The sequence below is a fragment of the Equus caballus genome, chromosome 20, assembly GCF_041296265.1.
Source record: "Equus caballus isolate H_3958 breed thoroughbred chromosome 20, TB-T2T, whole genome shotgun sequence".
Taxonomy (NCBI): Eukaryota; Metazoa; Chordata; class Mammalia; order Perissodactyla; family Equidae; genus Equus; species Equus caballus.
In genome coordinates, this window is record NC_091703.1 from 64,248,128 (window position 1) to 64,266,090 (window position 17,963).

The 17,963-nt window shown below is 37.9% G+C and overlaps 1 protein-coding gene and 1 long non-coding RNA gene across 9 annotated transcripts in view; one reads left to right on the top strand and one right to left on the bottom strand.

The window, feature by feature from the left end:
* Positions 1-17,963, top strand: part of ADGRB3 (adhesion G protein-coupled receptor B3) — a 645,078-nt gene that overhangs the window by 257,181 nt on the left and 369,934 nt on the right. For all 8 annotated transcript variants that reach the window (XM_014734522.3, XM_023625136.2, XM_070244801.1 and 5 more), the window contains 2 exons: positions 641-802; positions 7,564-7,728. In XM_014734522.3, the coding sequence (XP_014590008.1) occupies positions 641-802; positions 7,564-7,728 (327 nt within the window). The remainder of the gene's footprint in view (positions 1-640; positions 803-7,563; positions 7,729-17,963) is intronic.
* The window catches only part of LOC138919580 (uncharacterized), a 63,257-nt gene that overhangs the window by 43,220 nt on the left and 2,074 nt on the right, over positions 1-17,963 (bottom strand). The window lies entirely within an intron of this gene.

The following is a 17,963-nucleotide window of genomic DNA, read 5'->3' on the forward strand; positions in this document are numbered from 1 at the left end:
TTTCAAATAAAAATCGCCTCTCTAAATCATGGGGAAAATTGTGAGCAGCAGATTTTAAATTAAAAAGTTATCACAAAATAGTTGTCATAGGATGAAAAAAAAGTGGAAATTTCACTAAGAATAAATTATAAATGTGTCAATGTTCAACACAATAAAAATTAGATGTGCCAAACTCCCAGTCTTCACCTCCCCCAGCATTGCAAGGAGGTTTTGCAATAAAAGATTAGGGAAGGGTACCTCAACATATTCCTGCTCACCAAAGCCAGAGTAAGTTTAGGAATACGTTTTGCTTTCTCTCTCATCAAAGTACAAAACCTCAAATTGGCTTGAAGAGCATAGCTTCAACATTCCTTCTTATTGAAAAATGCTGACTGGTCCCTTCCTAATGGCCATAGCACAGTGGAATTTGTGAAGAGTAGTTTTGCTAACAAGGTTACAGCAAATTTGGACCTTGCGTCAGCATAATATGTGTCTCTCTTTGAATTTCTTTTTCTCTGGAATGTTTTCTTGTACCTTTTTATGTACTGTCATATTTTTACATTTAAATTATTCTTGCATGTCATAATTTCAGTTTGGTATAATGCTTACTCGATGAATCTTCAAGACAGTATTTCACGTTTATTTGTTGTCTTGCACGCAGGTGAATCTGGTGTGGAAGAGTGGTCCCAGTGGAGCACATGCTCAGTTACTTGTGGTCAAGGGTCGCAGGTGCGAACCAGAACTTGTGTATCACCTTACGGGACACACTGCAGCGGCCCATTAAGAGAATCAAGGGTTTGCAATAACACTGCCCTCTGTCCAGGTAGTGTTAGCAACAACTACAACTGTGGATGTTATTGAACTGTGTCATGCTACGCATTTGGAGCAATTGGTTATTTTCATATGAACTGGGTGTAGGCATTTTAATTAGAGTGGATAAGTGTAATTCTTATTCAACTGTGAAATTTTGTTATGTGTGTGATTATTTCTGCTTTCAGAGCAGTCAAGAAATTGCATAAGTGGTTCCCTACCCACTGCAACTATAAGCTTGAAATTTCTGTATCTGCTTCTAACCGTATTTAAGGTTCAGATGTCTTTCCTTGTTTTAGATGGTGAAAATGTTCAATTGAGTGTTTGAGGAATAATGTAATTTGCCAGCATACTGGGAATATGGTCTGTCCATTGTTTAAAGCAGTGGTTGATATGGTCTTTAAGGCGGTTGGCTATTTTCCTAGTACTTATTTGACCCTATCAGGGAAAATAGTGCCCCTGACCAAAGGAATTTTTGTTAATTTATTTCATTCAAGTGATGCCCTCCTCAGAGCCATCCACTACTTTGTAAACTTAAAAGTCTTTCATGGGAAAAAAAAATCTTTCATGTTAAACAGAGCACAGCGCAATAGTTTGCCCACTTAGGGTCATATTTTCCGTGTAGCATCAAAATTTTGTTCTCAGTTGATGTATACATCCATATTATATGAATTTCTCCCTCTCAGACCACTGACTTTGTTATAAAAATAAATACTAAAGGAATCTGGGCTTTATTTCAAGTTCAAAGCACGTGATGTTGTGAATCTCCAGGTTTATATTTTTGATCAACCATTCAGTGGATGGGTGATGCAACCGTATAGACCACTGCCGTTAACCCTGGACTTGCAGTCAAAGCCTTTCCAGAGGCTTCCAGAGGGGTGGGCATAAAGAAAGGGGCTGGCAGTGCAACCACCTTCCATGCTAAATTGTGCTTAAAAGTGTTCTGGTGAGTTCTATCTCCAGAGATGGCTGAATCTGCAGGTGCCAAAAGCAAGAGCAGAGAATGAGAGGCCTGGGGGAAGGGCAGGGGTGATCCCACTTTCCCAGCGGAACAGGCAAGGGCAACCCATTAAAAGACAGTCTGCAGGAGCTGTTGTTTACTGGGGACAGAGTTTTGATTTGCAAGATGAAAAAGTTCCAGAGATCTGTTTCACAAAAATGTGAATATGCTTAACGCTACTGAATTGTATACTTAAAAATAGTGTGGATGATAAATTTTATCTACTTTTTATCACAATAAATGAAAAGACAATCTGGAAAAATGAAAGAGAAAGGAAGTGGTGGGCAGAAGGTGGAGGAGGAATGATGTAAGAAGATGGGATACTCCTTTAGAAGAGAATTGGGAGATAAAGCAGTAGATGAAGGTAGATTAAATGGTATGTGGGGCAGAAAGCCAAGAGGAAGTAAGACAGAAGGAGCAGGAAAAGAGCAATAATTCCCACCAAGAACAAGCAAAATTCAATGAGAGTCAGTGGGAATTAGATAGATGAGAAAGAACATCAAGTGAAAAGTGAAAAGATTTCGAGGAAAAAATGCTTCAGGAGGTCATGGACGAGGGAAGATAGTGAAAAAAGGTGACAAAAATGGAGGTTGTGGAATAAAGAGATTCTAGGTACTTTAGACAGGAGAAGGGAAATGAGAGAGGGAGCTGGGGTTTTTGGAACCATACAGTTTCTAAATTACGTAGGTAAAATGACCTCACAAGTAGACGCTGTGGGTTTTCAGCTGGGTGTGGGTAGACTGTGTTGTCTGGACTAGTACTTAAAGCTGGCCCCCTTTTACACTATCTATGTTAAGGGTCCCAGACTTCCAGGATCCAGTCCCCTGTCCTGGGCAACGAGAAAAGCGTCAATAGAGAATTAAGCTGGACTTGACATGGTATAAATTTATCTCATCAGCATCCTTTTGAATAGTCAGGATCCTGTCAACACACAAGGAGAGAGTCTAATGGCAAATGGAACTCCAAATGGAAGTCTGAGTGGGTGTCCTCCACTCACAGCTTCTCTTCCAGCCACTGATTGTGCACATTCATATGTTGACCTATGGAAGTCTCCATCCTTCTTCCAGAGGATGGGTTAATCCCTTCACTGGGCACAGAGAGCATTTATAGTGGGCCCAGAGGGCTCTCCCTTTCACTCTTTGCCGGTGTCCAGAAAACTGAAGAATATTCTATGACTATAAAGTTTTCCTCAATTTCTTGGACTTCCTACCCGCTGAAGAAGTACATACTAGTTACTAGTTACGAGTCCTCTTCACCTTCATGTACATATTGGTTTGCCCTTCTAACTTTGGTTAAATAGTACTGATGATAAGAAATATGTATCTTTTAGTCATTGTTGTAGTTCAAATGTTGAGCTAAAGAGCATGAAAAGTTTTTTTTATTTCTTTTTAATTTTCTAAATATGAAGAATAGTTTAGAAACTTCATTATTTTAAAAATGTAGAGTAAGTATACCATATAGGACATTGGGATATCTTTCAGATGGTTATTCTATTTGTTGAAATATTTTGTGTTCAACATTTTGTCCAGGTATTTGCCATGTTGGTAAATATGTATTTACTTTTGATACAATATATTGTGAAAATAGTGACAAAAAGTGAATTAAAAGACTTAAATAGTAACAGTGTAAATATCTTTCCAAAATAATACTTTAAATTTCCAAGGAGAAAATTAGCTCAGAAATCTGTAACTTACTTGTCACACTGTGGATACTCAAGTGTATTTGGCATTTAATTAATGAAAATGACACAAGGACAAACAATATTAAAGTAACTTTCTACAAAATATGTGGAATGGTAGAAGCAGAACTTTTATTTATTTGCACTTTATTAAAGGCTAATCAATAATGTTATAAGTTAGTTATCCTTCACTCGTATTATTCGCATTTCAAAAGAAGGGTTTTCTTAATTAAATTCCATAATAATGTGTTACATCCAATATAGATCCTAAGATATCCAGCCTTTTACAGAATTGTCACTTTGATATTATATTCTCTTCAAAAACTCTTATTACTCAGAGAGGAAAATGAGAGGTATAAACAGAAAGTAAACTGAGAAAAGCAGAGAGCTACAATAAATTTAGTACTTACTGTCGTGATTTCTGACTTACAGTTTTATAGTCTTTTCTAGGGTTTCTCAACCTCAGTACTGGTGACATTCTGGCATGGATAAAGCTTTGTTGTGGGGCTGGCCTGAGCATTTTTGGATGTTTAGCAGCATCCCTGGCCTCTACCCGTCAGATGCCAGTAGCGCCCTCCTTCCCCTGAGCTGTGATAAGTGAAAATGTCTCCGGACCTTGCCAAATGTCCTTTGGGGGCAAAATCGTCCCTGATTGAGAACCATCAGTGTACCCTACGTGTATTCTAATCCTTTAGAAAAAGTTTATTTAGGCTAAGGAATGGTTTTGGAAAAAATTTTTGTAGATGTCACAGTTTGTACATCAATTTATTTCTTAAGAAAAAAACTTTTATCTAAAGGAGTTATTTCATACGTCCCAATCTAGATCATCAGATAATTTATACGCTTTTTCAAAATCTGGTAGTAATATAATTTGTGTATTGTGTATTCCTCATTTCATCTCTAGATAGCACAAAGTAGAGATGTGATAATATACTAGTGTCTAAGTAAATACGAAAACTATAAAAATGGATTCATTTGATTTAAGTGTCTTAGTTTTATTAAGTACATTTTTCAAATGGGCTACAGTTTTCATACTTTACTGAAAAATAAAAGAATTTATATAACAATTTTGCCATTAAAATAAAAATATCTTTACCTTGAATCTTATGAATAGCATCTATAAAATTATGATATATGCTATAATTTCCTACTAATTGAATAATATCTAAAATAATAAATTATTAATAATTGTGTGTCCTTTTCAAGTGAAAAAAAGTATTTTTGCTCTTTTAAAATGATGCTGAGGAGTCATGAAATTTCACCATGGAACAATAATGACTGTTAAAAAGTAGTAAGTAACATTACTTTTCAGAGGATTACAGCTTTGTCATTTAACTAAGCCGTCAAGAATAATCAACATTTCTTTGAGATTAATAGAGGAAAATCTGCCCATTTATCAGCTTTTTTCTGGGACTATTCAATGCATATAGAGCAATGTGACTTGATAAATGAGAAAATAAACATAACAAGCAATGTGAATGCCATATAGTCTCTTAACACTTAATATAGCAAATAGGAGGAGAAAAGGTTGTTTTTCGATGAAGAAATCTTGCTAACTAGAAATAAATGCAAAAATTGATTAAAGGTGCACATTTTATATGACTACATTCATATAAATTACTTTTAAAATGTCTTGCTATAATTTATCATATACACCTATATGTAAATATATATGTGTGTATTTTTTTCTTTAGAGTTGAGTAAAGACTTACTATTTATTCTCATACTAATGAATACAAATTGGCTTCATTTTCCCAAGCTTAAGTGGTAAAAATGTAAACATTCTGTTTCACTATCTTACTCTTTTTCTATATAGTATTTTAAAAATATTTTTTCCAGCAAGTTTCACAGAATCTTAAAGAATTTTTCATTGAATATTGCTCAACTTTGGCTAATTTTTCCAATATTTGAACATATTTTCACAGCCAGTTAGGGCAACTCAATAGCTTAAATAGGAGAGACTAAGATGCCTCTTCATTAAGGTATTGTATGTGTTTTAAAGTAACAACTTGGTCAGCATATGTGTGCAAACGAGTCTGGATATGCTATATTTACTCGCATAATTCCTCTGACACCTGATATGGACTTCTGCTTGCCTCTTCCAATGTTGAGGAGAAAATGAGCACCTTTTTTTGTCATCTTCTTAATCTCTACTCCTCCTACTCATTCCAGTGGGTGTCATATCAAACCTCTGAACTCATGAACTTCTAAGAGCATGGTAAGACCAGAGGTGCAACATCAAAATGGGGCTTTTGAACCAAAGAGCACACCGTGCCTGACTTCTTTTTATCTGTATTATCCATGGAATGCTATTACTTATTGTCCCAAATATTAAGAATTGAGATGAGATTGGTAATTTGACAGTGCAAGGAAGCGATCTAAACTTTGAACCCTAATGAACTTTTTACAAAAGATGTCAACATTCGTCACAGTGGTTATTATGGAGAAACACAAGTTCTGTTAGTATTTCTGATGAGGCTTGAATTCATTGTAACGGCCTCTTTGAATTTTTGGTGCATCAATGGTTATGTTAGGCATAGTCTTAATTGGATCATTTTCTTTCTCTAGAAATTTTTATTAATTAGGATGATTTCCACTACCATCAAGTTATTGGAAGAGGAAAGGCATCTTCTGGTTTCATGCCATTAGAAAGAGACCTTCATACAGTCATGTGTCACTTAACGATGGGGATAGTTCTGAGAAATGCATCGTGAGGCAATTTTTGTTGTTGTAGAGTGTACTGAAGGGGAACAAAATTTTCCGTCTCCAAATATATCTCTTTAACATGAGGATTATTCTAGGCTAATTATTTTTAAGAAACAAAAGACTCAGAAAGTTTTTCTTGTTACCTCCCCCTTCACTGCCTAAAAGAATTCAGATTAAAAACCTGTCTCAGGGAGTGAGCTCTCACCTTAGCACAACATGAGCTAGGTGGTAGACAAGGAGGAACCTAGAAAAGCCTGTTTGTTGGGCTCCCCTCTGTGTCTTTCTGTTTCTCTGTGACCAAACAAACACTTGTTTTCCAAATGTTTGCTCTTTTTCTCCTACTGCTGAACTGCCTTCTTCCCCTTTGAAGTCCCTGACTCTCTCCACACCCAACATTTTCTTTTGTCTTTAGTTGAGGATAGTATTTAAGGTGAGGGCTTTGGCCATTTTGGCGACTTCCTTGATTTTCCTGGGTTTCTTCCATGTGTACACTATTAAACTCTTGTTTGTTTTTCTCCTGTTAATCTGTCTCATGTCAATTTATTTCTTAGACCAGCCAGCAGACCATAGAAAGACAGAGGAAAATTTCTTCCTCCCTTACAGTATTTACACAAACCTAGATGGTCTAGCCTACTACACACCTAGGCTATATGGTACTAATCTTATGGGACCACCATTGGAAATGTGCTCCGTCCTTGATGGAAACATTGTTATGTGGCACGTGACTGTATCTGCCATTCATTTTAAAATGAGGAGAAGAGGAGGATCTTATGCGAGTAGATACAGTTTTTAAAACTTCCCTCTTGTTAAAAAGTGACTTTAAACACCTGTATTTTTTAAGTGGGAAAAATACATTTATTTTCTAAAATATGAGGTTAAAAAGCTGTTTAAAATATGTACCATCAATTTTCAGATTTTTTTTCATTTTAGCATCATAAAAGTCGTTAATCCTGAAACTCTGTAAGTGTTAGAAGAATTAAGTTGGTCCTTATCTATTTAAACATAAATTTAACTCCAGAAGATCATCTCTGTTATAAGAAATTTAGTTTCCTATGCTACCTTAGTTGATATTACTTGGACTTAAAAATAATTCATGACTGTTTTACCATGATAGAGAGAGATAAGCTTCCATTAAAAAAAGGAAACATTCAAACTTGATGACATAAATAACTGTTCAAATACAGAAAAAACGAACTTGCAATTTTGCATTTGTTAATGAATTTTTGAATTAGCGTTTACATTTTGTGGCAAATAAGAATATTAACTGAGTTTTTGAAATATCTTCTTATTTGTCTATTTGATGAGTTGTTTTTTTCTTAATTATAAAGAAAAAGACTCTTTGATTTTACATCTCTGCTTTTGTTGTTGAAGCTTCTTTGCTTTATTGCAGTCCATGGAGTTTGGGAGGAGTGGTCACCATGGAGTTTATGTTCATTTACATGTGGTCGAGGCCAAAGAACGAGAACAAGGTCGTGCACACCTCCTCAGTATGGAGGAAGGCCGTGTGAAGGACCTGAAACACATCATAAGCCTTGCAATATTGCTCTCTGCCCAGGTGAGTGTGTCCGGCATTTGGCGAACTTTGCATTGGTGTACTTTGTATGTGGTCCCTAGTGTACATAGGAAATATTAAGAGTACAACCATCATTCAGTCACATTCAAAAATGTGTCCTTTGGTTATTGTTCTTGCTTAAAACTGGGTACCTCCTTGAATCTGTCATATGGATCTAAATATCATATATAATATTCCCTTGACTGAGTACCAATAAATGCTCACCTTTATTGCATTTCTGTAAGTGTGTATACTGATGCTTTCCACCAAGATTTTATCTATACTTGGTTTTCCCTCCTGGGAAAATTATAAGGAGTCCCAAAGACTTGATATTGACTGTTGCCTTCATATTGTAACTAGAGAAACTAGAGTCAGTCCTTCTGAGTTATTATCTCACATTCATTCAATTAAGGAGTGGGAATGTGTCACTGACCATGTATGAAAATGATAGACATTTGCCAGGAAACCCAACTTTCTAGACTCACTGCTAGATGCATGAAATGGTTAGCTCATAGATGGCGTATAATCTTTACGTGATTATGAAGACTGCATAGTCTGTTCCTGGAGTATATTTATGTTATCTTAAGTTATTCTTTCCTTTAAAATGTTTCAATTCTATTTTACTTGTCCTTGATAATTTCACCTGTTATTATAGAGAGGAATCTTCATAATGCTGTTATTTAGGTTATTGGAACATTCAAACATAAAACAAATACCTGCAAAAAGCAGAAAATTAATCTCCAGCTTCAAGGGGCTTAGAATTTATGGGAGAAAATACACACATGCAAATGATAGAACCTGCCACGTCTAGCAAAAGTGCGTTTTAGAAGAAAGGACAGACATGAGTGGCAAATGGCTAAGGCCAATATAAATAATCATTCACCTGCCCCTTGGGAGATGGAGACACTTAGTCACATATTCTGCATGCAAGCGGCATGGCGGGGATCCCAGTAATGTGCTCCAAACACATTATCCAGCTCGCATGCAGTCCCTTTGTGCTCTAAATTCCCCGAGTTAACATCCTGTTATGAGGCAATGATTCAGAGTTCTGGAAATTTTAAGTATCCAAAATATCTTAAATCTATGGAAGATCCATCCAAAATTTAGACATGCAACAATCACCTAATAAGCTCAGTTATTCCCTTTTACTTCTGAGAAAGACTATTAGGTTCCTATACTTAGGAATATACATTTAAAGATGTAGTAGTTATACTGAATAATATCATTACTCCTAGAATTTTATGAATTCTATGAATTATGAATGTAACTCATACAATACAATATTCATGTCATTATGAATATTGGGGGGTCAAAATCATGATTCCTTATTTGCAAATGACTCCCAGAAAATCTATTTATGAAATCAGTTGTTCTGTCTTATTTCTGTCTCTCTTTCTAAACATACAGCTAGCCACACAGACGCACACATATGCATTTATGCTCTGCCTTTTTCCCAAAGATTTAGGCAAGCTTATACAAATTTTTAGAATCTTTTTTTTAAGTGCTGAGCTGTGACATTTACAGGGGTCAAATATAGTTCACTCTGATTTGTCCATGGAGTGTGAAAAAATAGATAACATGGGGAAATAAAAAATAGTAGCTAACTGTAGACTCTCTTTTAATATATTAGTTTTTATTCCTTCTTTTACCTCAGTTGATCCCCATAAGTATGAAGATAAAATGACACTGATCAGTTAAAATGTTATCAACCAGGTTTCTCATAGTTGAATTTCCATGAACTTTCTAGGACTAAAATGCTTAGATATCAGTAGATAGGGATGCTAAGTTGTTAGAATTCAGGTAAGAAACCTCATTTTCCTAAGTTGATATAGTTGTTGCTTTATCACTCAAGTAATGACCACATGTTTTTTCCAGCTAGTTGTATTTTAACAGTATTACACTATCATTAGAATAACTCTAAGGCCATTCAAATTGCATGGCTTTCTTTTGTGTGAGTCTTTAATTTTTGGAAGTTGTATTTATATTATTTGTAAATCTGGCCCAGGTCACATTCTCCCTTAAGTGAGGAATATGGATCCATCTTGAGTACTTAATAAATTTGTTGTGTGTCATTTCTGATACCTGTTATTTCCTTTCTTGAATTTAGTTGCATCATAAAAGATGTAAAATTCCTACCATATTGTACCCTAATTTCCTTACTATCCGAAAGGGAATTTTAATAGCTATGATTTTTTTTCCTCCCCAAAGCCCCAGTACATAGCTGTGTATCCTAGTTGTAAGTCCTTCTAGTTCTTCTATGTGGGACGCTGCCACAGCATGGCTTCATGATCAGTGTGTAGGTCCATGCCCAGGATCCGAACCAGTGAACCCCAGGCCACCAAAGCAGCACACGTGAACCCAACCACTACGCCACCGGGCGAGCCCCAGCTATGATTTTTTAAAAAGTTTTATAATCTGCCAAAAACTTTGGCATTTTGCTTTTAAAATGTCTAAGATTTATTTGGTGCAAACATTTGGAATTCTCTTTAGAACAAATTGTCTTATGGCTAAACTCAGGTGCCTTCACTAAATATAAAAGCATCAAGTATTGACAAGATGTAAGACACTACTGAGAACATATACTCACTGATCTTAAGAAATTTGCCGTCTCTTTAGAGGATTCAGACATAAGCTTGTGAAAAGTTGAATCCAGTTCCGAAAAACAAATATGCTCTAACTCAGTGAAAGGTGGTAATTTGAGAACTCAGCCATCAAGCCACATTTCTTGAAGCCATGCTATCTAAGATCCCTAAGATGTCATCTTAAGGGTAAGCCGTGGTAGGAAGTGCATCAGTAATGAAGAAAGTGGGCCAAGACCTACACTTGCTTCTCCTTGTTAGACCCATCATGAAGTAAAGACTAGAAGAGGAGAGAAGAAACATTTGAAACAACGAATTGCATCTCTACTCACCACCTTTGCAAGATTTGACCATGTGGGTTGCAATAATGGGCAGTGACATCTGAGTGTGAGATCATTTCAGAACAGCATTCCAGCACCCTGGTTTTTTTTTTTTTTTCTGCTGAGGAAGATTTGCCCTGGGCTAACATCTGTGCCAATCTTCCTCTGTGTTTTTTTTCAATGTGTGGGTCAGCAGCACAGCATGGCCACTAACAGAGCAGTATAGATCTGTGCCCAGGAACTGAACCTGGGCCAGTGAAGTAAGGGAGCATGCTGAGTTTAACCACTAGGCCACCGGGCCTGGCCCCCAGCATCCTGCTTTTAAGAAACACCTGTAACCTCTATAATGATGTAGATGCTGTGTATTGTTCACATCAAATAGTGAAATATGCTTTCCTTATGCAAATTTTTTTATTGCAGTAACATTGGATTATAGCATGATATAGCCTTCAGATGTACATCATAATATATTTCAAATTCAGCGTAGATTACATCTTGTTCACCACCCAAAAACTAATTATAGTCCATCACCTCACAAGTGAGCCTAATCACCCCTTTTGCCTCCCCCTCCCCCCTTTCCCAATGGTAACCACCAATGCAGTCTCCAGTCTTGCTATGCGTTTGTTTGTCGTTTTTATCTTCTACTTATGAGTGAGATCATACGGTATTTGACTTTCTCCCTCTGACTTTTTTCACTTAGCATAATACTCTCAAGGTCCATCCATGTTGTCACAAATGGCTGGATTTCATCGTTTCTTATGGCTGAGTAGTATTCCATTGTGTATGTATACCACATCTTCTTTATCCATTCGTCCCTTAATGGGCACCTTGGTTGCTTCCAAGTCTTGGCTATTGTATATAATGCTGCAGTGAACATAGGGGTGCATGTATCTTTATGCATTTGTGTTTTCAAGTTCTTTGGATAAATACCCAGCAGTGGCATAGCTGGATCATATAGTAGATCTATTCTTAATTTTCTGAGGATGCTCCATACTGTTTTCCATAGTGGCTACACCAGTTTGCACTGCCACCAGCAGTGTACGAGGGTTCCCCTCTCTCCCCATCCTCTCCAATACTTGTTGTTTCCTGTCTTGTTAATTATAGCCATTCTGACCAGAGTGAGATGATATCTTATTGTAGTTTTGATTTGCATTTCCCTAATAGCTAATGATGCTGAGCATCTTTTCATGTGCCTGTTGGCCAGCAGTATATCTTCTTTGGAGAACTCTCTGTTCATATCTTTTGCCCATTTTTTAATTGGGTTGTTGGTTTTCTTGTTGTTGGGATGTATGAGTTCTTTGTATATTTTGGATATTAACCCCTTATCTGATATATGGTTTGCAAATATCTTCTCCCAATTGTTAGGTTGTCTTTTCGTTTCGTTGATGGTTTCCTTTGCTGTGCAGAAGCTTTTTAGTTTGATGTAGTCCCATTTGTTCATTTTTTCTTTTGTTTCCCTTGCCCAGTCAGACATGCAAATTTTCATATCACCTTCTAAGTAGATGACATCCTATTTTTATCAGGTACTTTCCTTAGTCGAAGTCCAACTTTCTCCCACTTCTTTTGAGGTGAGGGTAAGCATCTGCCTGGGATCCATATAAGGAGAGAAGACAGGAAAGTGTTGATGTGGTATCTCCTAGTTTGAGTTATTGTTACTAATTTGTGTACCATGTCTGAGAGCAAGGACTGGGCTGGTGGGGAGACGTGGGCCGGAGGTATAGAGCAACAGAAGGCATTCACTCCGATTCATTCAATGACTCATAAACATAATGTGACCCCATTGTCTGCCTTTTCTCATCTATATTAGTAATTTAGTATGATATTATGGAAGGGCGTGAGTATGTGTGTATGTGTCCAATGGTCTTTGTGATCTGTTTCTCTTTTCTCACCAAACTTACAACTTCTGGCAGTCCAACCTATGTTTTCTGTTTTCTCTGAATTTTCACTGAAGTCACTAAATGAACATCAAGTTCATAATAGTATTAACTGATATATTTGAGGACAAGGAAATTCTCTTCCATTTCCTCTTTATCTCTCCATGCAACTTTATACCTGGTAGCATCCAATAAATTACTATTGAATGGATTTCCTTGACATGCATATATCCAAATTTCCAGTACTCATCTGAGAATTTTTATAGGACATTTTCTGGGTCTATTTAATAATGCATTGATGTGGTGTAGTGGAAGGGTCTTGGACTTTCACAAGAGAACACATATGTTTAACTTTAGATATCACTGTTTAATATCTGCGTTGCTCCTCTGATCCTTAGTTTCTTCATCTATAAAATGGGTACAGTAGTAATACCCACTTCAAAGGACTCTGAGAGGACCATGTGAGATGCTGTAAGGGAGAGAACATGGCAAATAGCAAATGATGTATGCGTGTTAGTGATATTATTACGTCAATGCCCTCCTGTAAGTGTCCATCAGGATGACACCTGTAGTTGAATAGGCTGGGTTTGTTACTCTTGTCAGGAGAGAAAATCAACATAGGGAACTGTGGGGCATCTCAGTAAGAGAGTGTTAGACTTAGTAAGGGTTTGGGCTTGGGTTGCTGATCAAGGAAGGTTTAAGGAAGTGGGGCTTTGCTCTGGATTTGATACTGTCAGGAAGGGGGAAAATTCTATGATTGGGTATCTTAATAAATTATCTAGGAGGAGGGAAGACTGGCCGTGCTTGGTAAAGAAGAGGTTGTCAATCATATTAGCTGAGGGAGAGAATGTTTGGAACATTGTGGGTTCCACTGTGACCTTGTCTTTGTCTGTGAAGTGGCCTTGTTTCATCTCACTTTATCATAGTATCAGAGTAGCTTGTCTGATGATAATGTTCTCTGTGATGGCTTTAGGTCCAACAGAAACTCACACAGCCTAGCTGTGAGCACCAAACAAGCTGAAGACAGCACTGAGGGCTAGCTGTAAGTGTCAGACCAGTTCCTGGATGTTACCTTGATGGTGACGCCTCCTCTAGGGTGAATCAATCACTTTAGATGCTTGCATTTATAATGGTTTTAATTTTTATTAATATTCAAATGGAGAAAAGTGTCAGACATCATGGAATGTTTACGTTTTCTAGGTAGGCCCTCCCTTAAAATTATGTGGATGTATATCCCCCAAATAAAATTGATATAGTCTTCTCCAAAATTAAATTCTTAAGGGAAAATAAATGTTTAAGTTCTTAGTTCAAAGCCTCAAGCTTTATAGTATTTTACTTTATAGTAATAATTTTTTCGCTCTGTTAGTAGGAACTAATAATTCAAGTTTGGTCCTCTTTCTTTCAGTTTTGACAATTCTCATTCTGATATAATTTATGTAGTAAAGTACAGATAATATAGAGGATAGGGATAAATAAGAATTGAGTGACAGTGAAGACTAAAATAAATGAAAGAACTATTGACAAATACATTTTCATTTATATACTGAAGTATGTACAGTAAATGCATTTAATTGTATGATTCAGTGGGTGACACATTGGTCTGGAATTCACAGGACATGGATTAAGGTTCAGTCTCAATCTTTAACTATAAATATTTACTTTGTCAACTTATTCATCTTCTCTAGCCTCACTTTTCTCGTTTATGAAATGGAGCCGGTATTCATTACCCTGCTATATCCTAGGATTGTTATATGATTAAAATTAGGTGGGAGAATCTTGAAAAGTATAAAACAATATAAAACAGAGGATATTTATCATGATTTATGTGAGAATATTACTTTAAAGGTAATAATATTACTTTGGAAGCAATAGGTGAAATAAACTCAGGATATCCTGATGGTTTTTGAGCTCCGTTTCTTGTGGACAGCCTTTACCATAGACTCAGAGTGCTTCTTTTGCCAGGTTTGAACTAGGAAGCACATACCTGAGGGCTCCTGTCGGTCTGTGGGATGGAGCTGTGTCACACCTCAGAGCGCTTCTTTTGCCAGGTTTGAACTAGGAAGCACATACCTGAGGGCTCCTGTCGGTCTGTGGGATGGAGCTGTGTCACACCGGTCAGTCCTGCACTTGAGAAATGTATTCCTGTGAACCCAGAACCTTCCTGGAGAGATCCTGTCAGGTGTAGTTTGCAGGTATTTGCAAACTCTTAGAACCCATAAGAAGAAAGGAAGAATCACCCAAGGGTAGGTCCTCAGGAAAACAGCTCGACCGGAACATCTCTGTTTTCTAGAGCAAGAGGCTCAGTCTCCTGTGGACCCAAAATTTTGATTCCTCAGCATCTGTGAGAGGGTGACCTGCTCGTGGTCTCTCTGCAGGGGGCCCTCCAGGTGAGGACAGTAAGTGGGAAGATGCTAAACATTTGCCTGACCTTGGTTCAGAGGTCCCTGGTTGTCTCTCCATGAGGATGTTATAATTGAAACTCAAATACTGCCTCATTAACCTATTTAATTAATTAGCATTTTATCTTCTTAATCTTCTAGACTATTGTATGGCAATTGTATTCATTTTGTGTCATTTCAGACTTTTAGCATTGCTCTGGTCATCCTTCATTGTTTAGCTTATGAGAGTTCTAAAAAGTTAATTGTGTCTTGATTACTCCTGGCTGATTTTCTTTTACTATTTAAGATTTTTTTCTCATTTAAACTTTGTCTTAAGATACGAACTTTTTAAAATTCTTCTTAGCCTTACCATGATAACTAGCTTCTACTTATAGTTCTAATTTTTTTTAATGGTATTTCATTTTGATTTTTCCCCTTTTGTAACTTATTTTAAAATGACAAACGGGAAACATAGGTTTATGCTCTCCAGCGTATACCCAAAGCAAGGGGTTGGTTCTCTTACATTTTAGTCGTATATCCCCAAAAGATCTTTCCAGCTCCCTGGATAGCTCCCAACTCAATAAAAACCCAAACTCTCCAACTTTGCCATCACTAAATCAGATGGCCTCAAAGCCAGGGGCCAGGATTCTCCTCCCAACTCCTCCCTACAGATAGCTTAATCAATCAGCGATAATCAGCCCAGGACAGTTGCTGAAATGATAATTCTATTACTCAAAACATTCGGGACTTTATGGATGGGTACATCATCTAACTTGTGGTTACTGTTATCCAGTCTGTTCTGTATTGTCACATCTATTTGTGAAAGTAGACTAAAATGCAGTATTTTCATTAAAATATATCATCGAATTTAATTTGGCCCCTCTACCTAGGAGACAGGCTGTTCTTCCAGGTGAACACAATTGCAACTCTGCGTGTGTGGCAGGAGGAAGTCCACATAACAAAGTAAACCCCAGGAACTAGCAATTTAGCTTTTGCAATTTTAATTCTTCTGGGTCAAGAAAATCTGGTAACATGTCACGTTGCTGAAGCGAAACTTTAGCTGTCCCCCGTGTGACGTGGTTGTGTAAGGAAGCACATTATATGATGGTAAGAGAGGCTGATCGCTCAGCATTCTCCCAGCGTCAAAACACAGCCTTACTGTTCTCTATTCTTAGTCACCTTTGTAGGATGGTTCAGAAGTTAATAGGCATCTGGAGTTTTTAAATTGAAAGATAACACTAAAAAAATCCAACTGCAAATGCTTATGATGGAAATGAGGAGAAATTAAAAAAGCCTAAGAAAGTGTTGATTCTTAACCTGGCTGTGTATTATAGAAGAAATGATGGACTCTAACGCCGTGTTTTCCATGTGGTGTTCCATGGAAGGGCAAAAAGGAAAGAGGGGAGGGATGATTACATTGCAAACGAATCTGGAGGCACAGTGTTAAACAGAGTATTCAATGTAAGACTCCTTGCACTACGTCTGTAATGGCATCGTAAATTTAACATGTTCAGAATAGGCACTTGGTTTTGGGGCCATAGACCCACGACCTATCTGAACCCTAGTCTAACCCAGATCTGTAAACAGCTCCAGAATTCACCCATTTCAGTAAGCCAAAAGCCTGAAAGTCAACCCTGATTCTCTATTTTTCCATATCCCACCACTAACCTGTCAGCTCTACATGCAGAAAATGTCGCAAATTCGTCCACTTCTTTCTGTCTCCACTGATGCCACCATTATCTGAGCCACTGTGCCCTCTGTCTGGGCTGCATTGGAGTCCCCTAACACCTCCCCAAACCAGTTCTTGCCCCGGTAAAATCCACTCTACACACAACTGCAAAATTTAGTGTTAAATTACAGCACAGCCCTTCCCTGCTGGAACGTCCTCTCCTGCTTCTCATCTAACTTGGTCCCAGGGCCCACAGGCCCCACAGGATCTGGTTTCTGCGTACCCTCCGAACCAGCTCCTGCCACTTCCCCTTTCCATGATGCCACAGCCCAGCCTTTTCTCTGTCCTCGCATACACAAAGCCTTCTCGACCTCAAGACTTTGGACTTGGGTAGAGTTTCCCACAGATCTCCACGTCTCTGGCTCTTGTGGGACTCAGGACTCAGCTCTGCTGTGGTCTCCTCTGAGCGGTGTGGCTGAGCACCCATCCTCTTATGTCACATTTTCTTCCTAACACTTAGAACGGAAACTCTTATTCCTCTGTCTCCACCACAGCCCTTCAGACTGTATGTTCTGTGAGAGCAGAGCTTGGTTCATCTTTGTCACCACAGGTTTCCCAGAGTCTAGTAGAATGATGGCAGTCACAGGGTAGAGTCTCTGTGAGTCTTTTTACAGGTGCATTATGAGATTCCAAGAAGAGTTTCAGAGGGTTTACATTTTCCAAAATTATTGGGGAATATTTTTCTGACAGAGTGACTGGATGTTAATCAGCTTTCAATAGGAACACAGTTTTAGAAAGAAAGCTTGGCGGTATTTTCAAATTTGTGGGTTTGCAATGACTCTGGGGGGCATTTCTTACAATGACGGCTGCACTCAGGGGCGAGTGAGGGTAGGCAGAGGTGAAGGTGGCCTCTGTCACCTCGATGCTCACCCTGGCAGAAAGCAAACCCGAATGCGGGCTGAAGGAGAAGCAGCTTCATCACCACTTTGGGTTGCCTGTCAGGCATCCGATACGAAGGACAGAGCGGTCCCTTCACTTCTTGTGGTACCTAGATGACCATTTATAAAGCAGAAGTGCTGGATAGATCATATGATAAGTCGTTTTCATTTTTAAATATCTCAACATTTATCCCTGAAATATAATGCACATATCCAAAAACTTTCCAATCCTCCGTTTTTCCCATTCAGTAAAATGACACAATCATTTCCTGAAAGGTCTTGGGGCTGATGTCCCTAAAAAGAACACAGTTAATGATTTTTTTTTTTTTTTTTTGCTGAGGGAGATTAGTCCTGAGCTAACATCCATGCCAATCTTCCTCTGCTTTGTATGTGGGATGCTGCCACAGCATGGCTGATGGGTGGAGTAGGTCCTCTCCCAGGATCTGAACCTGCGAACCCAGGCCACCGAAACAGAGCATG